This window comes from Podarcis pityusensis (assembly GCF_964106645.2).
Source record: "Podarcis pityusensis genome assembly, chromosome: 1".
NCBI lineage: Eukaryota > Metazoa > Chordata > Lepidosauria > Squamata > Lacertidae > Podarcis > Podarcis pityusensis.
In genome coordinates, this window is record NC_138028.1 from 126433116 (window position 1) to 126454441 (window position 21326).

At 44.0% G+C, this 21326-nt stretch overlaps 1 protein-coding gene across 10 annotated transcripts in view; it reads right to left on the reverse strand.

Moving 5' to 3' along the window:
* The window catches only part of ANKRD44 (ankyrin repeat domain 44), a 157180-nt gene that overhangs the window by 90811 nt on the left and 45043 nt on the right, over window positions 1–21326 (reverse strand). For 5 of the 10 annotated variants that reach the window (XM_081016190.1, XM_081016186.1, XM_081016188.1 and 2 more), the window contains exons 1-2: window positions 9758–9811; window positions 5693–5776 (exon numbers count right to left, since the gene is read on the reverse strand). In XM_081016190.1, coding sequence (XP_080872316.1) covers window positions 5693–5776; window positions 9758–9796 — 123 coding nt within the window. In that variant the 5' untranslated portion in view covers window positions 9797–9811. Of the gene's footprint in view, window positions 1–5692; window positions 5777–9757; window positions 9812–21326 lie in introns of those variants that run through there. The other 5 variants (XM_081016191.1, XM_081016185.1, XM_081016187.1 and 2 more) reach the window with 1 other exon arrangement.

Here is a 21326-nt window from a genome sequence, read left to right on the forward strand (position 1 = left end):
GCGGTTTAGCGGATTAGCGCTATTAGCAGCTTAGCGGGCTTAGCGGATCAGCTGATAAGCGGCTTAGTGGCTTAACGGATCAGCTGTTAAGCGGCTTAGCGGATCAGCTGATAAGCGGCTTAGTGGCTTAACGGATCAGCTGTTAAGCGGCTTAGCGGATCAGCTGATAAGCGGCTTAGTGGCTTATGGATCAGCTGTTAAGCGGCTTAGCGGATCAGCTGATAAGTGGCTTAACGGATCAGCTGTTAAGCGGCTTAGCGGATCAGCTGATAAGCGGCTTAGCGATCAGCTGTTAAGCGGCTTAGCGGATCAGCTGATAAGGGCTTAGCGGCTTGGGAAAAGGGGGCGGGAGGAAAAAAACCCCGCAGGAACTCGCAAGACATTTTCGTCTTGCGAAGCAAGCCCATAGGAAATTCGTTTTGCGAAGCACCTCCAAAACGGAAAACCCTTTCGTCTAGCGGGTTTTCCGTCTTGCAAGGCATTCGTCTTGCGGGGCACCACTGTACAGGGATTGCCAGCAGACGGTCATCAAACTTTGTTTTGCTTCACCCTCTACTGCTTCCGGTCAGGGTGCCACAAGTGTGAAGATGGAGCAATTGCTGCCGCCTACAGAGTTGGCTCTGGGACTCGACGGCGTAGGGGTCTTTATGTTAGGCACACAAAACAGAGATTTCTGTCATGCCACTTCTGAACTCCTTCGATCCTCCACGCAGTGTGAATATCACAGCATTCTTGGGACAGCATTGGGTCTTTTGTAGAGATGGGCAAATTTGTCAATTTGGGTTTCAGTTTCTCATTTTCCAACCTTATGCACGTTTCCACACCAGTTGGCATTTTTTCTAAGGCCTCATGGAAATTCATTTCTCCTACCATACACATTTTTGTATGCAATTCTGCTTAATGCACAAGTGTTTGCAATGCAATTTTCCTAATATAATGCATTTGTTTATATGTTTTTTTCACCTCATTTCCCCTTCACATTAACTTTAGGTAAAGGGTAAAGGGACCCCTGACCATTAGGTCCAGTCGTGGCCGACTCTGGGGTTGCGGCGCTCATCTCGCTTTATTGGCCGAGAGAGCCGGCGTACAGCTTCCGGGTCATGTGGCCAGCATGACTAAGCCGCTTCTGGCGAACCAGAGCAGCACACGGAAACGCCGTTTACCTTCCCGCTGGAGCAGTACCTATTTATCTACTTGCACTTTGACGTACTTTCGAACTGCTAGGTTGGCAGGAGCTGGGCCTGAACAACGGGAGCTCACCCCGTTGCGGGGATTCGAACCGCTGACCTTCTGATCGGCAAGTCCTAGGCTCTGTGGTTTAACCCACAGCGCCACCCACGTCCCTTACATTAACTGTGGCTGATCCACAAATCCAGACCTGCTCTTTTTGGGCCTCTTGCACTTTTGCAGATGGGAGAACAGATTTGTTAGCAATATTTTGCTCACAATACAGCCTTTTCACTTTATGACTTAAAACTGTAGAAGTCAGAGATCGGGGGGGGGGGGGTTTATATATAGGCTTTTTACATTTTGTAATTCAGGTTGCCCCCTGACCAACTTTTGATTGGTCACACCAGATTGGTTCCCTTCTGACCACATTGATTATGAAAGCGGGATCTACATTGAAGGAAACGAGAGTAAGATGTGTGGGATATACAGCAGTGATATTTAAATTTTTCATGAATACTGTATTTCCCTGTGAGTAAAGGAGACTTTGCTTCCATATCCATGTACCTCCTAGCATTCATCCACACCGGGTCTCGTTTTTTAAGTAGCAATGATCTGCGTTAGCTGGAGCACAAAATTTCAAGCATTTGCCAAAAGGTTTCTGCAATTATCTGCATCTCACTCTCCACCTGTATTCCATCTAGACATAATGATAATTATGATAGCAGAATGGTAATTATGAAGGAAAAGGCAGCAAGCAGAAGAGAAATAACCGCGTATGAAGCAGTGTGCAAGTAGACATGATTTCTGGATAAACCTTTGTTGCTGTTGTTTTAGGCAAGATTCTACAGCACGGTGCCTTTGTGACAATGGTATTAGCTCCAAGGTTTGGGGAGGCAAGATGTCCTCAAACAGGTACCTCCCTAAGTGAGCCCAGCTCCTCCTTGCTTTGGTCCCCGCTGTTCATTTGCTTGCCCTCTTCTGTTTGGGAGCTTCGGGAGAGGGCAAAATGAGTGGAAGCTGCTGCTCCTTCTTCTTGTTCCTTCTATTGTGAACTCACTTGGAAGAGACAGGTGTGCAGGCAGCAAGAGTATGGAGAAGGAACGACAGAGCCAGGGGCCCCAAAGGGTTGGCAGTGGGTCCCCTGCTAAGGTGTGGGCCTTAGCTGGTGCCCAACAATACCCACACCTGATACCAACCCTCGCCTGAAGGCTCGCCTGAAAGCAGTTGGTGGCTACAAAAAGCAGCAGGAGATATTGATGTCTAGGTCTGCCACACTGTCTTGCTCTCGCTATTAATCTCATGCAAAAATTATAAAGGACAACCAACAAGTAAGATCCTGCTGGATCAGCCCAAAGTCCAATCTAGTCCATGGCCAAGCAGTCAACGGTTCGTTCCATAAACTCAGTCCTGTGCGTACACGTTTATTGTGAGGGTTGCAAAACTTCAGGCATTCAGTAACCACCAGGACCCCAAAAAGTTAAGTCTGGCAGCTGGGAAGCTGCTTTCCCCCTTCTCTAGAATATCTCACAATCTCCAAAATAGTGCAAATATTTTCCTTCCAGCATAAGAAGGTGATTCCACCAGATAAATGACCCCCCCCACACACAAAAAGGTCTAAAACAACAGAAGAAGGAAGGACTGCACATGTTGTTAGTGTAAGTAGCGCCATGTTTCAAGTATACAGTCCTTTAAAAAACGAACAAAAAAGGCCTGTCCAAGACAATAGATACCATTAAACAAGGCTAAATATATAGTTGTTGAAGGAAGAGGCAGGATTAATTTATCTCTTGGCCTCGCCTCGCTGAACTTTTTCATTGTTCTGTCTCAAGACTGATGCATCACAATGACTATTTTTCTTGCTGACAATAAACAGTAGTGAAAAGCAGTTCATGAAAAACAGCATTTGTACACTTTCTTCTTCTGAAAGGTAGGCAAGTCTTTGATTAGCCTTGCACCTAACAGTCTGTTTAATTAGAACAGTAATATGTGCAAAGACAATCAGTCCTGCCATTGTTTCAAACAAGGTGTCAACAAACCAAGATAATTTCCAAAATGGAGATTTCTCGGTGTCGTTTTTAAAATCAGCTGTAGAACGAGACACTCTAAGGTTACTAGCTAAATGCCTAATTCATTATTTTCATTTTTCCAGTCATGGCTGGGGAAAATAAACCTAAAGCTGGCACAATCCACAAAACTATATCAAGGTGGCAACTTTCAGGGCACGGCCAACAATAAAAATAATTTTGTGATGATGAGTTGGGAACTAATCTCAAGAATGCTCCAACACATGAATTGCGTTTTGGTGGTTGGTTTCCATCAAAATGGCTCAAACTCAACACCTTTCATACATTGTTCTGCATACCAAAGAGGGGCACTGCCAGTTTGACACATCCAAAAAACTGAATGAGCAGCCACTACATGCACACAAAATACCTAAATTGTGTTCTCTCAAAAACACAAAATTTTTTTTGAACTTGCATAGACTCTGAACCTTTAAAGCACATTTCTCCCCACAAAAAATTCAGGGCACTGCAGTTTGATATAAAGGGTTGCTGAGAATTGTAACTCTGTGAGGGGGAGACTAAAGGGCCAGAATTCTTTGAGGGAAATAATTTGTTTTAAAGCTATGGTGCACATGCTGTCTATGTCAGACTGGGAAAACAGCAGATCAGAAAATTGGGTCTGTGATACTGATAAAGAAGGTTAATCTAGCCATGAAGCATTGGTTCTTTAAGATATAGGATGAGATGTGGTTTAATTAGGCTAGCTGGCAGCCTTCACAAAGTCAGGGAGTCTACTTAGCTGGTTCCCTGAACTATCCACATTATTTAGGTTGGGCACAAGAGAATAATGCCCTAGAAAACTCGATAACAGGAATTCAAAACTTCCTTGTAGCTGTGGGCAGTGGGCCAGTGAAGCCACATGCAGGAACAGTGTGTTTACAACGACGAGTGGACAGATAAGAAATCAACAATGTCATAAACGAAAAACCAGCATCTCATTTCTCCTCACGTTCAGTAAGAAAAATGGAGCAATCGCCGTCTTAACTGCATGAACGAAACAAGTGGTTTTCCAAACCCCAACAAGTATGTTGCCGAAGGAGAAGTCTGTTTTATGTCCACATACGGTAATATTTTTAACCCATGCAAGCAGATTAGGGAGGAAAACAAAGAATTCTGTTCCAATTTCGTCAGGGCAGTCATGCACATTACGCAGCAAACATGACAATGGCCACTCTAACGAACCAAAACGACGCACCACAATTATATTGTAGTTTTAAACTGTGCAACAGTTCTTCATCGGTTAAAGGAACAGCAGCCTTTTCTCACATGGCTTGAAATGACAAAGTTTTATTCTGTGGTGGCTTGGCGGCCAGGAACTTGGGAACCTCACCATGGAATTTAAACAACTGGATCGTCCCACTCACCTGTCTAAGTTGATCCAGGAGAAAAGCTCCCCAACCCTGCTTTACTGGACTATCAGGAAAATTGTGCAGAAAATTCCTCACAGAGAGGAAAGCAGAAAGCCAGTAAAAACAGATCACAGGTGACAGTCAGAGCCAGACACATGAAAATGGACGAAAATGATCATCTCATCTTCCACTCACACTTCCCAACAGGGCTGTTGCTAGACTTGGAATTTGAAAATCATGATAATTAGACAATTGCATTTTTCAGCCGCTGGTTAAGTACAACAACTAAGTCTCTCTCTCTGGCCAACACCAGCGGGAGAATTTCATACCACTTGGGATTATTCCTTAGGCAAGCCACTCCTACATAAATCTCTCCACTTAGAAAAAGCAGGGAAGGAAGAATTGTCATAGCCTGCCTTTCGCATCTGTCTGTCTCAAGAGACAATGGAGTCCACCTTTGGGGGTGAAGTCAAACTGTTGCACTGCCAGCACCGAAGTGACCTTTCAAAGTGTGCAAGCCTGGCAGTGTGTATGGAGGTCCTGGCCTGCCCAGACAACAAGACCCCCACCCCACCCCACCCCACCCCGCTCGGCCTTGCTGGTGTGGTCCAAAGGAAAGCACAACAATACGTTTAACACCAGCTTGGTTGCAGGAGTTGCCAGAAGGAAGCATACAAGATGTCATCCAACCATCTTAGGGATTCTACTCCGGATTTGTATAGAATTTACTCTTTAGCCTTTTCTTCTCCCAAAGATGTCCCACAAGGAAGCAGAGGTTGAGGATCAGAGTTTTCCTTCTCCTATATAAGCTACCTTCTCAGATTGATGAACCTTATCTGCCCCTCACTTTTCTCTGCAGCACATGTAGAAACCACCTTCTTGACTGTTGGTCCCATTAGCTATTAAGGTATAAAAATGATCCCAAGTGTACTTTATTGGGGATGGGGCCCAAATCTTGAGAATAGGCCTCTAGACTTTGGGTAGAGGAAGGACCAAGTTCCTCTGCACCTCAAAAAAAAAAAAAAAAAAAAAAAAAGAATCAGCATTTCTGCTGGTCAAATCTCATAAGACAAGGTTTTTTTGGTGGGGGGATTAGACACAGTCACTTACCAGAGCATTGACATCTTCTGTTTTGTAGATCAACATACGTATCTCATCAGGATCACCATTGAAAATTGCTTGGACCAGCGGGGGCTAGAAGAGACAAAAAATAAGAGACGGGGGAATGATTTAATGTCAAACCCATTACACGCTCCAAGATATTTCCAGCCATGTTAAATGTCGTATTTACACTAGACTGCCCTGAATTCTAAATCAACTGCCCGCTAGTCGGTTGAGGATTGGGGGCATTAAATCCTGCTGCTTTGGCAACACACCCCTGTTTCCTGCAAGAGAAAGAGGCATGCAGCCAACACAGGATTTAAGCTGCTCTTCCGCCCATCAGATGGCATGGTTTTGATATGGCCTGGTTTATTTACCGTATTTTTCGCTCTATAAGACACACTTTTTCCCTCCTAAAAAGTAAGGGGAAATGTGTGTGCGTCTTATGGAGAGAATGCTGCGCAAAGCCTCTTCAGCGCAGCGGGAGCGTTCCTTCCACTGCACTGAAGAGGCTTTGTGTTGCTTTTGCTGAAGCCAGAACTGCAAGAGGGATTGTTGCACAGCAATCCCTCTTGCTGTTCTGGTTTCAGGGATAGCTGCACAAAGCCTTTTCAACAACATTTGATTCATAATATATTTTTTTCTTGTTTTCTTCCTCTAAAGACTAGGTGTGTCTTATGGTCGGGTGCGTCTTATAGAGCGAACTGCTTTTTAGTGCAAATCCTCCCCCCCAAAAGCAGTGGGCAACACTGTACCATATTAATACAAAATAAATATACAATGAAAGTGCAAAACGTCCAATACATCAATGGAAACAATAAGACATCGCAAGTGACATCAACTGATGGTTGGGTGGCTTGGGGGAAATGGTCTTATGAACCAACTTGAACCCTCTAACAGGCCAAGATTGACTTACACCAACAACCCTCTATGTGCTATCTCAGCTGCTAACAATGGTTCTTTATAACTGCCTGCTAGATTTCTGAAAACTGGTCAACATCCTTCTGCAACTTTAAAAATATATGCACTCTGAATACCATATTCTCCTGGCTGTCTGCTAACAAAGGCCAAAGAATAGAGGGTGATTTTGCACAGGAGTAAGAAAGGGGGCACTTGAACCCATAGCCTGTCCCCGGAGAAAAAGCAGCATTTGCCTTTGCACAGCACTTACAACCATAAGTGCACACACACAATGTTCATATGTTTCTATGCAGTGGAAGGGCGCTTGGGAAACTGACATCATTGCTGTCACATTCATGGAATCTAGGATATAGTGTGAATGGCTAAAGCAGGAAATAATTAAGCAGCTGGTCCTTCAGTAGTTGGAAAATATTACTGATGAGACCGAAAGAAACATCTGCTCCGAGAGTTCACCATAAGCTGCCCCTTTCAGTCTATATTTAGAGGTGAGATCTATCCGTGGTTCTTAACATCCTTTAAACTTATTTAAAAGCATGATCATAAAGCAGAGGTGGGCAACTGGCTGGGGCTGGGGCGCCAGATCCTTATCTCCATTCACCCCCGGAGGACCAAGTTTGGCACATGGGCAAAGCCACCCACATACCATTTCACCTCCTGCCCTAATGACATCAGGTAACATTTTTTTGCCTACAGGTGAAACTTGGAAAATTAGAATATCGTGGAAAAGTTCATTTATTTCAGTAACTCGACTTAAAAGGTGAAGCTAATATATGAGATAGACACATGACATGCAAAGCGAGATATCTCAAGCCTTTATTTGTTATAATTGTGATGATTATGACGTACAGCTGATGAAAACCCCAAATTAACAATTTCAGAAAATTAGAATATTAAATGAAATCAGCAAAACAAGGACTGCAAATAGAGCAATACTGGACCTCTGAGAAGTAGAAGCATGCATATGTACTCAGTACTTGGTTTGGGCCCCTTTTGCATAAATTACTGCCTCAATGCGGCGTGGCATGGATGCTATCTGCCTGTGGCACTGCTGAGGTGTTATGGAAGACCAGGAAGCTTCAATAGCAGCCTTCAGCTCTTCTGCATTGCTCGGTCTCATGTCTCTCATCTTTCTCTTGGCAATGCCCCACTGATTCTCTATGGGGTTCAGGTCAGGCGAGTTTGCTGGCCAATCAAGCACAGTACTCCCATGGGCATTGAACCAGGTTTTGGTACTTTGGGGGTGTGAGCAGGTGCCAAAGTCCTGCTGGAAAATGAAGTCAGCATCCCCATAAAGCTTGTCTGCAGAAGGAAGTATGAAGTGCTCCAAAATCTTCTAGTAGACAGCTGTGTTGACCCTGGACTTAATGAAGCACAGTGGACCAACACCAGCTGATGACATGGCTCCCCAAATCTCTTTTCTGATGAGAGCAGCTTTTGCATCTCATTTGAAAACCAAGGACCCAGAGTCTGGAGGAAGAATGGAGAGGCACACAATGCCAGATGCTTGAAGTCCAGTTTGAAGTTTCCACAGTCTGTGTTGATTTGGGGATACAGTGGTACCCCAGGTTACATACGCTTCAGGTTCCATACGCTTCAGGTTACAGACTCCACTAACCCAGAAATATTGCTTCAGGTTAAGAACTTTGCTTCAGGGTGAGAACAGAAATCGTGCTCCGGCAGCGCGGCGGCAGCTGGAGGCCCCATTAGCTAAAGTAGTGCTTCAGGTTAAGAACAGTTTCAGGTTAAGTACGGACCTCCGGAATGAATTAAGTACTTAACCTGAGGTACCACTGTATTCTAATTTTCCGAGTTTCACCTGTATGCTGTTTGACATCAAGTGCTTCCCAAGCACTAACTATCAGCTGATGGTTGGCGCTTGGGAAATCTTGTATGCAGCACTTCCCCATGATCAGCTGACAATCAGTGCTGTGCTACACCTTTTTTAAAATAAATAATTTGATGCTTGAGACACACTTCGTAACAGGCAAATCTCTTCCCCCCATTCTATCAGATCTGGCCAGTATTACCCAGGGATGTAAAATGTATCATTAAAGTCATCTAATATAGTGGATCACTGAAGTCACCTTGGTACCTGAGTGTCCTGAAATCTTCTGGGGAGTCCCTCCTTAAAGTCCCACCTTTGGGTGTTACACATTACTTGGTGACACCGGACAGGGCCTTCTCTGTGACAGCACCCCACGTGGAATGCCCTCCCATCTGATATTTGCTTGGCAATAACCTTATTCAGTTTGGTGCCTGGTTAAAACCTGGTTATTTACTCAAGCTGCTAGTAACTGTTCATCTCACCGCTTAACTTGCAATAGCTGTCACTTGCATTTCAGAAGTAACACTGACCCCCTAATCTAAAACCACAAATTGGCTAACAGGGAGCATGATGTTCATAGCGGGCCTTCGCTTAGTTGCTGACGCATCTTTTACACATACACAAAAGTCTTTAAGCCCTTAAATAGCTAGCCTAATAATAAGACCTCATAATAATAGGTCTTGAAGCCCTATAAATAACATTATAGATCTTCAGTCAGGTTGCTCAGTATGCTAGAGGTGTACACTGAGTAAATACAGATTTTTCCCCTTCGGCTTTCTGAGCTAATTTTGGCCAGAAGCTTGGCTTCAAAATGGCTCATTTCCATTTTTCTGTGTATAACCAGACTCCTGCCCTCAGGATTGCTAATGTTTCCAGGTGAAACAGAGGCCAATTCCTGTATTCTCCCCCTGGAACCTAGCTATTCTCCTACCACAGAAAATTGCAACAACTGAGCTGTTTGTGTTTTGACAACAAGACGGACCTACATTTTTCAAACCAAGCGGGTGGGGTTCTGAAAATAGGCATTTTTGAAATGTGTGTGCCACTTCTGAAAAGGAAAAAGAGCAGAGATGAATTTCCATTCCATTTTCAACTCACTCTTTTTCATGATGGCAATTCCAACCCTCTCCCATAGTTAATGGTAGTTCAATAGGGGGGGGGTGATTATGATCCACTCTTCAAATATCATCTCCAATACTAAAATCTGCAAGTGTGGGAGCGGGGGGGGGGCGGACCTCAGAAAATTCAAAGAAAATATTTTAGGGCAGTTAATTCCAAACTTTTAACAACACAGAGAGAGATTTATTTGACATGATTTATATACCAACTTGGTTGTGAAGCGGTTTACACGCCAAAATCGAAATCATCAAGAAAGCACAGTGAAAATCAGGTATTTATAAAGCATTCGAGACGAATTAGACTCTAAAGTACAGTACACTAACCAAAAACAGAACTAAGCAGCTTTGGGAGGATGTCATTCTGAACAGAGAAAACGGGGAGGAGGAAGGAGGGGGCGTTTAATCCTTCCACCTCCAACTTCTTTTTTTGCTTCAAATCTGCACCACTACATTATCCACCTTACAGAAGCAAAATGTCAGCTCAGGGGAGGATGGAGAGATTTTGAGGAGAGAAGTCGCAAGCAGGGAAAATCTCTCTCTCACACACACACACACAGCACCCCGTGCCCCCAGAAGAAAATGGCTGGAGACACCATACATGGTTTTGGGCTCATGAGAATCTTTAACTGTACAATTTATTTTTTAAAATACAACCGAGGTTTACCTGGGAAATGGGCTAACTATACCTAACATGCCCAGCTTTGTTTAACCTGTATTTTGCCCCTTTCCTTGCCAGGCCTCACCATCCACAACCAGCACTCTGGGGCTCCAACATCCCCCCAGAGTCCACCCATAGCCTTCCCTGGGTAACTACGAATAACATTTTAAATTGCTTAGGATTTTGCGGTATGCCCCAGAGCAACGCAACACTGGTCGTCCTGAGGCACTGGATTATTTTTTTTAATTAAAAAAATGGCAATCTACCAATGTCACCAGGTAAGCCCACAGCCAAAGCCCACCCCCAAAAGCGGTCCATGTCAATTCTGCTCTTCTGACAGCTGGATAATGAAAAGCAGAGCATTTATGGCCCAGGCACTTTAAGGAGTAAAACTCAGGGCCTCTCCCCATCCACTATTTCTTGTTTCCCAGGCAGGGGAATGATCCACCAAGTATTATCAGCAAGCACAATATAAACAACCTTGACGATGACAACAACACAACACTCCGCTTTCCTCGTTCTTGAGATATCTAGTCTTTTGGCCTTGAGAATCATTATTCTCTCACTGACACTTTTCTTCACCAGGAAAATGTTTCACTGGACATTTTGGCTGGCCTTTCCTCACAAGATTTCCCGACCCCCCCTTTTTTTTAAGCCACCAGCTTTGTTAATCTCTTGCTAATCTCTTTTAAAGCTACCAGCCTTATTAGGAGCTTCGAAGGATGGCGGCAACAGAATCCAAAAGGAAAAGGAAATAAAAGGACACTATAGCATGAAAATCTAGTTTCCAAACTCTTACTTAAACACACACACCCCTCCAGAAACCTGTTTTTTTAATCATTCGTCCTGCTTGGCTTGCAAAAAGCTTACACAGGGGTTAGACTACATCTGATCTCTATTAAGTAGTTGTGTACAATCATGTTCACTGTGAGATTGTTGTAGGTTTAAAAAGAAAAAAAGATAATGAGTTGTAGCCAACTAAGCCCTACTCATTGAGTAGACCCACTGAAATTAATAGGCCTAAATTAGTCATGCCCAGGGATTTCAATAGGCCTATTCTGACTAGGCCTAGCAGTAGCTAGAACCCTAAGTTGCAGGATGTCTGAAATGTTAATGTATTATAGGATTCCCCTCCTTTTTGCATTTGTTGTGTATTTTTCTATAATGCAAGCTGCTTGGAAAGCTTCGGGTGACCTGTGAACTAGTAAGTTTTGTGTTGTTAAGTCGTTTAGTCGTGTCCGACTCTTTGTGACCCCATGAACCAGAGCATGCCAGGCACTCCTGTCTTAATAAGTTTAGTCAATATCAATAAATAAACCCTAACAGTTTAGTTTGCCAAAACACTCTGATTCAGAAGCCAAGGGAGAAAATGAATACAATGCACAATGTTCAGGAGCTAAAGATGAGGAGGGGTGCTTAGGTAATGGATCCTTGAAAGTGTCTCTGTAAAACTTTGGATGGTACGGAGAGTTTAAAGGAAAGGCAAGTTGAAGTGAATAAGAGAGTTGTGATACACATCACATCACATCACATCACATCAATCTTGCCTTCTTCACAAGTGCAGACTATTGCAGTTAACTAAAGTGCATTGTGTTGCATCTATTAACACGATCTGGAAACCTCTCTGTCTCTCTCTCCCCTCCACCTCCTCTCTTTAAAGGGTAGGATGTAAACATTTTGCTCTCTAGTGACCCACTAAAAGCCAACAAGAACATTTTCCACTTGCTTTGCCAGATGCAGGAGAGGCAGCAAGAGTCTGAAGGCATAAGAAATCTCCTCCGCAAGGCCCGTTTGCACTGAAATCCCCCTGTGGTCAAGTTGGCTTTCATCTGCTGGGTTTAAAAGCACGTCGGCTGAGAAAGTCTCTTGAGAAATAGGACCGATGGCAAAAAAAGGCTTTAACTTCCCTAATCCTGGGCTTCCTGTTGTTATAAAAATGCGTTGCTCTAACTCGCGAGCAGTCCCCTCCCCCCCCCCCAGCGAAATCTGCAAACTCAGGCGAGATTCGTTTACACAAATCGGGAATACGGGACGCTGTTTCAGAGGTTTTATTCATTTACTGGGGCAGGAAATCCCAGACCATTTCAGCCACTTTCGCTCCTTTCCACTAATGGCGTGCTCCTGCTGCCAACTCCATCCTGTTTCCTTTTCCACAGTAGTAATAACTATGGGTTGCAGCCGGCCAGAGCAGCACTTGTGCCAAGGGGATCTCCTATTCCTCCTCACCATTCCAAGTCCCTCCAACCCCCCCCGAAGAAATGAGCAAAGACAATTTCCGCAAACATCCAGTCTTTTCAAGAGGGCACGGGGAGAAGAGAGGGGAATATATCTTGTACCACTTCTGACACGACCCTGTGGTATTCAATTAAATTGCCAATTATATCAAGATGAACATGAACATGAGGACAGAGGCACACACACATTATCTAGGGACTTTTCATTTACTGTAAGCCTAATGAATCTTGGATATAATGTATGTGTATAGATATGATTATTATGATTATTATGATTATTATTATGACTTTTTTCAGCCGGAACTCAACAGAACTCAATTCTGGCACCTCTCAGTTGGGCGCCATTGCCATTATAAGAGAACAAGGAGGTGTTCATGGTGAATTCCAGCACCTCTTTTTCAATAAAATTGCACTGATTGTTATTATTATTCATTAAAGTTATATCTATATAGAGATCTCTATATACTGAGAGAGATTACACACTGTTTTTCTAATAAAAAAATAAATAGAGAACAGTAGACTACATATCTTAGATACAGAAAATGTATATTTACTTCATTGGGTAAAGTGCTAGTCTTGGAAAAGGTAGATTCAGATCCCAGCTCAGCTGTTATCTTAGTGAGTAACCATACTTTGTGGTTATCTGTTCCTCCTCCTACAAAAGAGGCTCAGTATTGACCTTCCTTTCAATCTCAATCATTTTATTCTGCTTTTTCTTTCTCATACCAGTCTGGAATACTGATCACAAGGTGGGCTATAAATGGAAGCAAATAATGAATGCAACTTGAGATTAGTGCCAAGAATGAAGAAGTTAAAAAAAATAATATCCCAGTAACATGTAATCTGTAAAGCAAACAAATCTCAAAGTCTAGAAGAGCTGTCAATAATATTGAAGGGAATTATCCTGTCGTGAATAAGACAATTTCATTTTTCTTGGAAGCCGCGCTCCCCAAAGAAGTCTCAACGCCCACTCCTCTCTGTAATTTCTTTTTAAACTCCCTGTCTTTTTTTCCTTTATCTACTGTGCTGAGCAGCAACCTGACAGACATTTTTAAAAGCCAGGCCACAGATATTTGGCACATATGGTTCTCTCAGAATGTTTCAACTCCGGAAACTAGGAACCGATGCTTCACTCTTCTCTGCTTAGTTCAGTGATAACAGGAAATTAACGCAATGAGGTTTTCTCTAACTAAAGACTACAAGCTGAGCATTTTAGTTTTACACTAATGCCCTATGTATGGCTTTTCTCTCAGTAGTGGTATTTTTTAAAAAACAACAACAACCCACCAGTCCATGTTTAAAATGCATGTGCAGGCGGAGAAAGACTGACTGAAGCATTAAAGCAGCTGTAATTATTATTGTTGTTGTTGTTGTTGACTACTTATCCCAATCTCCAAATGGCAGCAATTTGGGAGAATATAGTTTCTGCTTATTCCTTAAGCATAGCACATTTAGGCAGGAAATGAATAGAAGTGGAGAGATTTATCGTAAGTTTAACGTACACAGGCCTTGAGCTCAGTTGTCAGAACTCCAGAAAACTCAACAATCGGCTCACGTCAAAAGTTAACGTACGGCAGACATTTTGAAGTGTCCTACTAGTGTCTTACTCACAGGAGTCATGGAAATGTAAACTGGTGACAGCGAACCCCTTACACTGAAAGCAGACGACTTCCCGCAGAGAATCCTGGGAACTGTGGTTTGCTCAGGGTGCTGGGAGTTGTAGCTCTGTGAGAGGTAAACTACAGTTCCCAATACAGTGGTGCCTCGCAAGACGAAAAGAATCCGTTCCGCGAGTCTCTTCGTCTTGCGGGTTTTTTCGTCTTGCGAAGCAAGCCCATTAGCGGTTTAGCGGATTAGCGCTACAGTATTAGCGGCTTAGCGGGCTTAGAGGATCAGCTGATAAGCGGCTTAGCGATCAGCTGTTAAGCGGCTTAAAGATCAGCTGATAAGCGGCTTAACGATCAGCTGATAAGCGGCTTAGCGATCAGCTGTTAAGCGGCTTAGCCATCAGCTGATAAGCGGTTTAGCGGCTTGGGGAAAAGGGGGGGGAAGGAAAAAAAACCCGCAGGAACTCGCAAGACATTTTCGTCTTGCGAAGCAAGCACATAGGAAATTCGTTTTGCGAAGCACCTCCAAAACGGAAAACCCTTTCGTCTAGCGGGTTTTCCGTCTTGCGAGGCATTCGTCTTGCGGGGCACCACTGTATTCTTTGTTGGAGCCATGTGCTTTAAAGTTTTGGTGCCCCCACTTGAGGAACCCACCCATTGACTTGATTGTAAGAAGACTAGAAAAGGTAAAGGGACCACTGACCATTAGGTCCAGTTGTGGATGACTCTGGGGTTGCGGCGCTCATCTCGCTTTATTGGCCGAGGGAGCCGGCATACAGCTTCCGGGTCATGTGGCCAGCATGACTAAGCCGCTTCTGGCGAACCAGAGCAGCACATGGAAACGCCGTTTAACTTCCTGCCGGAGAGGTACCTATTTATCTACTTGCACTTTGACGTGCTTTCGAACTGCTAGGTTGGCAGGAGCAGGGACCAAGCAACGGGAGCTCACCCCGTCATGGGGATTCGAACCGCCGACCTTCTGATCGGCAAGTCCTAGGCTCTGTGGTTTAACCCACAGCGCCACCCACATCCCTTGTAAGAAGACTACAACACCCTATAAACCTCTTCGACAAGCTTTTGATTTTGAAATTTAATAGCAAATGGGTGCGATGTGATTTTAATAACAGCATGCCCAGGAAGCACCCGGCTGACGTATAGCTATAATTTTAAAATATCCTACATGGTTGCTCTGTTAAGCCATACATGGTGAGGGTCACCTGCAGTCTCTGTGGCGAAGCTGATTAAGTGCTTGACCAATCTCCTCCCTCCCCACTTCTTCCTCGGAGTTGCAAAGGGCATTAAAAAGACTAGCAAGTCTCTAGCCAACCAGCTTTCCATGCTTTGTGCTACAAACATCATGGAGAATGTTTCCCTTTGAGAGCAAATTTGTGAGCAACAGGTGCAAGTGTGATCTTGCAACACAGTTCCGCTATTTACTTAGGGCCGTTATAAGAATTTTAAGGTCTCAAATATAGAATAAATATTCATAAATGCACACATATCTAAATATATAAACCAGGGGTCAGCAAACTTTTTCAGCAGGGGGCCGGTCCACTGTCCCTCAGACCTTGTGGGGAGCCGGACTATATTTTGAAGGGGGGGAAATGAACAAATTCCTATGCCCCACAAATAACCCAGAGATGCATTTTAAATAAAAGCACACATTCTACTAATGTAAAAACACGCTGATTCCTGGACTGTCCACGGGCCGGATTTAGAAGGCGATTGGGCCGGATCCAGCCCCCGGGCCTTAGTTTGCCTACCCATGATATAAACCACGTGTCTGAAATAGTACAGGACAGCAATCCTGAAGCCATTTTGACTCTCTCAATGACCTCAAATATTCCTCTGCAGTAAGGGAGGCAAATGGGGAAAGCCTCCCCATTGTCTTTTTGCTTACCAATCTTGTCTTAAGGGCATATTTGTGTAGGAATAAAGTGAGCCTGTGACCTGGATTCAGGAACTAAAGTATTAACCATCGCAAAAAAATGGCCAGGCTGCCCAGGTAATGCAATTAGTGACCATTATCAGGTATCCTGGCAGACAGGATTTCTGCTCTAGACCAGCTCCTATGATGTACGTATAATGATTTTGGGGTGGTCTTTGACTAAGGGGGTTGGGCAGTGTTAAAAGTCTTTAAAGGTTCCTGCACACTTTTGTTCAAGGTCTCTCCCTCCTTTGAAGGAGGGGAGGGAACTCGGTTGCAATGCAACAGAAAAATAAATATCTGCCTTGCTTTCAACTGGATCCTGCCTCCATCCATTCTTCTCTGACCAGTCAAGGACTTAGGGGACTCAAGAGTCCCATGGGGAGTTAGGCAGCAAAAGCAAAAGCCCAATTTTTACATCAGGGCTCTGACAGAATGAGGAACATTCAGCACCTAAACCCAGAAGAAAAACTACAATGACAAAAACCTGTTAATGCAGCCCCAAGCACCAGCAACACAGGAAGATCTCTGACCGATAGCTTCTGCATCCAGCCGTCCTACTCATTTTCAGCATTCCCCAATGGCAACTATTCCTTAATTAGCAAAACACCCTTAACACATGGGTCAAGGACACCCACTAAGACCCATAGCAACTGGTGCATGTGGGGGAACGTATAATAAATTTTGTATCGCTAAATGTTGTACTTTATCTTTCCCCAAAGGAGAAAATGAGAGAAAGCAAAGAAGAGTACTCCGGGGCACAAGTTCCTCTATCTTGCCAGCCACTTGCAGCCCACTTACTGTACTTGGTCCTCTACAACTCAACGGAATCTACAGTGGCACCTCGGGTTACAGACGTTTCAGGTTACAGATGCTTCAGGTTACATACTCCGCTAACCAGAAATAGTACCTCGGGTTAAGAACTTTGCTTCAGGATGAGAACAGAAATTGTGCAACGGCAGCGGGAGACCCCATTAGCTAAAGTGGTACCTCAGGTTAAGAACAGCTTCAGGTTAAGAACGGACCTCCAGAACGAATTAAGTTCTTAATCCGAGGTACCACTGTACTGAGAATTGAGTCTCTCTCCCCTCCCTTCACTGGCAAACCCAAAACACAAATAAAGAAGAATGCAAATGCAAGGCCGGCCCTATCATTAGGCAGAGAGAAGCAGCTTCCTTAGGCAGACAGATAGGGGGCAGACAGAGCTGTATTGGGCAGTGTGCCCTGTGTCCCCTCAGCTACATTGCTGCCCTCTTGTACAGTAGAGGCCACTCTCCCATCATCAGCATTTAAGCAACTGCCAATGTAGTTGGCTTTTGCACATGGGATGGGGGAAGGCACCATCCTGATCTCTGCCTCAGGCACCAAAATGTCTTGGACTAGCCGTAACTAGTCATTTTGTGGAGGAAAGCATTTGGAGTTCAGATCTTAGCTTGGAGCGGGGGGGAAGTAATTGAATGGAAAGCAGCAACACATAACTGAGTTTTTATTAAAAACCTTTCAAGACGTAATTCTGCACTGGACTCACGCCGTAAAACCAATCTTATACCATCACTGAGAACACCTGGTGTCAATTTGCCCTACATTCAATGAGAGGGGAGAGGGGAGTCATAAAGAACACCAGTTCTAACAAGATTCAAATGTAGAGATTATTTTGCAAGCGGACAGTTTTCTTTCACACCAAGAATGCGTGCACCACAGCTTAATGAGATATGTCAAGACTAATCTCTTTATTTGCCCATTAAGCTGCCTGGTCCCTAAGTCATTAAATAAGATGTGTTCACACACTTTGGGCACCGCAAAGTCATAGAGAAATTATAAACAATACTACAGCTCATGTGCGTTGTAGACTCGCATGACTCCAGCACAGCGTTGTAAACTTAAGCTCTTTGCAATAACACTACTAGCAGCCTCATACCAGGCATTGGGTCAGTTCTATCAGATGTTACTGAGGGGAAAGAAAAAACAGATGCCATTTTCAGGGGCAGCCAGGCATTTAGTGCCACATTTAATTTAGCCACGGAAGTAGTAACTTTTCATCCCAGGATGCCTCAACGCTGCAACCAGGAAACCACCACCTTGCAAACTGCCCAGCTTGCAATCACCTCCAGGCAGGAGACCTTCACAGCTCCCCACAAAACCTCTGGCCATATACACTGCAGGGATCAGATGTACTCAGCACAAACAGATCCCTGAAAAAGAGTTGCGCTGGTGTTCAGCTGAGACTGGAAACCCCATTTTGTCTTTTCTCCGCCATTCCACTCCTAGCAAAAGTTTCAAGCAACGTTATAGAAAATATACATTGAAAAGCTCACCAGTTGGCTCTGGGATATTCGTGAACTGCAGCAAAGTTATTCTCTTGGGGGGGATCTTGTGCAGTCACTGTTACATTTTTACACAGTGGGGTTCCAATCCTGCTCATTCTCCCCCAGGACCTAGCAATACAGTCGTACCTCGGAAGTCAAACAGAATCTATTCTGCAAGTCCGTTAGACTTCCAAAATGTTCAGAAACCAAGGCACGGCTTCCGATTGGCTGCGGGAAGCTCGTGCAGCCAATTGGAACCTGCGTTGGATGTTTGGGTTCCAAAGAACGTTTGCAAACTGGAACACTCACTTCTGGGTTTGCGGTGTACGGGAGCCAGCATGGCCAATGATCAGGGATTATGAGCGCTGTATTCAACGACTGAATGCATTCAAGCCATAATCAATGGCTTTACTGTGTTACAGGGCAGAAATAGAGCCAATGAGAAGCTGCTATCCTACCGTTCTGCTTGGTGCTATCTCTTAAAGGCCTTTAGTTATTCAAAACCAAACACATGAAATCAATTTATCACTATTGTAAATAACTTAAAATGCAGTACAGAAACCCTGAGGTTCCACTTTTGCACCTGTGTCCATGCTGCAAAAGGGGACTGGTCCTCTTATTGCCCTCAGCCGTTAACAATATTACTGACACACACACCCAACTCCTCGTAGAGATTTCTTCTCGAAATTTCAGAGAAAAACCCTCAGGAAACTCAAGAAACTTTGACCGCCGGATCTCACACTTCTGTGTGCCTTTCCTTCTTCCCACACAAGACCTAAGCCTAGTCTCAGATCGTCAAACCTCCGCAATCTTGCATTTGCACCAAGTGCGGCTGATGATACGCTGCAGCCCTTTGTAATTAGAGCTTGTCAAACAGAGTTAAAACGGAGGAAAGGTTTTATCCACTTATCTGAGCTTTCCTTGTAGTAGAGGCCAAGCTGGCACAAAAGCCCCAATTGGTATGGTGGCTGACGGAGCCTTTTCACAAATGGGGAACACTTGTCTGAATCAGGTCCCTGAGTCCAACACAGCATGGTCGCAACAACCACAGAGAGAGGACAAGTATTTAAAGGGACACGTTGCACTTTTTGCCCCAGTGAAATGTCACCGTGACCACACCAAGTCAACTCTTAAATTGGGCAAGGTGTATACTGGTCAATGGAACATAAAACACCTTTCTTTCTTTCTTTCTCTCTCTCTCTCTCTCTCTCTCTCTCTCTCTCTCTCTCTCTCTCTTACACACCCACCCACACCCACCAGAACATTCATTGCTGAGCACCTCATGAATTGTGGACACGACACCTATAACACAATCCTTGTCCTTGTCTATAGTAAAGGTAAAGGGACCCCTGACTATTAGGTCTAGTCATGACTGACTCTGGGGTTGCGGCGCTCATCTCGCTTTATTGGCTGAGGGAGCCGGCGTACAGCTTCCGGGTCATGTGGCCAGCATGACTAAGCCGCTTCTGGCAAACCAGAGCAGCGCATGGAAACGCCGTTTACCTTCCCGCTGGAGCGGTACCTATTTATCTACTTGCAGTTTGACGTGCTTTCGAACTGCTAGGTGGGCAGGAGCAGGGACCGAGCAACGGGAGCTCACCCCGTCGTGGGGATTCGAACCGCCGACCTTCTGACCTAGGCTCTGTGGTTTAACCCACAGCGCCACCTGCGTCCAGTCCTTGTCTATAGAAAGGTTCCAACATGAAAAATGTTAACCTGCTCAGGTCAGTCATTGTCCATTTTCTTGTTTTCTATGCATTTAATTGATTTGTCTGATTTGACTTATTATATTTCTACACCGCTTTTCATTCAAATGAATCCAAAAGCGGCTTAAAAACAATAAGTAGCAATAACTAACATGATAGGACATCACAAATGCAGCATAAATCTTATAGAACAATTAACAAATCATCAGTAAAACGATTACAACCTATATAAAAAAGCAACAACGTAAAAAAAATAAGCTACGGATCACAATTAAATCAAAAGATACACTCCTTATTGTGGCGTGTACAGCCCACTCTTCCTGGAGTTATCAGACGGGTTTAAACATCCCTATTTTCATTGGAGATATGTTGGAGGACATGGAGTTATGCGATCTCCAAGCCAATGAGATAAGTAACTATGCTACCTTTAGGAAGCAGCCCTACACAGAGAAGTTCTTTTATGTTTAATTTTTTTAATGTTTTAATATGTCTTGGAAGCTGCCCAGAGTGGCTGGGGCAACCCAGTCAGATGGGTGGGGTATAAATAAAATAATAATAATAATAATAATAATAATAATAATAATAATGGAATAGGACTTCCCTAATTTCATCAGAGAAACGTTGGAGGCTATGCAGACATGGCTTCCTTCAGAGAATCCTGGGAGCTACAGTTTGTTATGGGTGCTGAGAGTTTCTAGGGGACACCTATTCCCCTAACAGAGTGACAATTCCCAGAGTTCCATGAGAAGAAACACTGATTATTAAGCCATTAGATATTTAATGCAACGGTTCATTCCCACCTTCAACCACAAATCCACAGACACACCGCAGAACACCGGTGGTTCACAAATCACAATCTGATACCCAAAATGTGTAAGCTTTTTGTGAAATAAGGACATTCACGGTCTGTAATGCCTATTAAGGTGCTATGTTGAGTTTTTAATTAAAACTTTATATTCCTAACCCTGATTATGATAAAACTGCTGCTCACAATGTAGTTTAACACGTACTTCCTAATTTTCTCAGTCACAAGGGAATCAATACAGGAACATATACTCAGTGGGATATTAACTACAGTGGTACCTCGGGTTACATACGCTTCAGGTTACATACGCTTCAGGTTACAGACTCCGCTAACACAGAAATAGTACCTCGGGTTAAGAACTTTGCTTCAGGATGAGAACAGAAATCGTGCTCCGGCGGCGTGGCGGCAGTGGGAGGCCCCATTAGCTAAAGTGGTGCTTCAGGTTAAGAACAGTTTCAGGTTAAGAACGGGCCTCCGGAACGAATTAAGTACTTAACCCAAGATACCACTGTACATGAATTCTGTTAAAAATAATA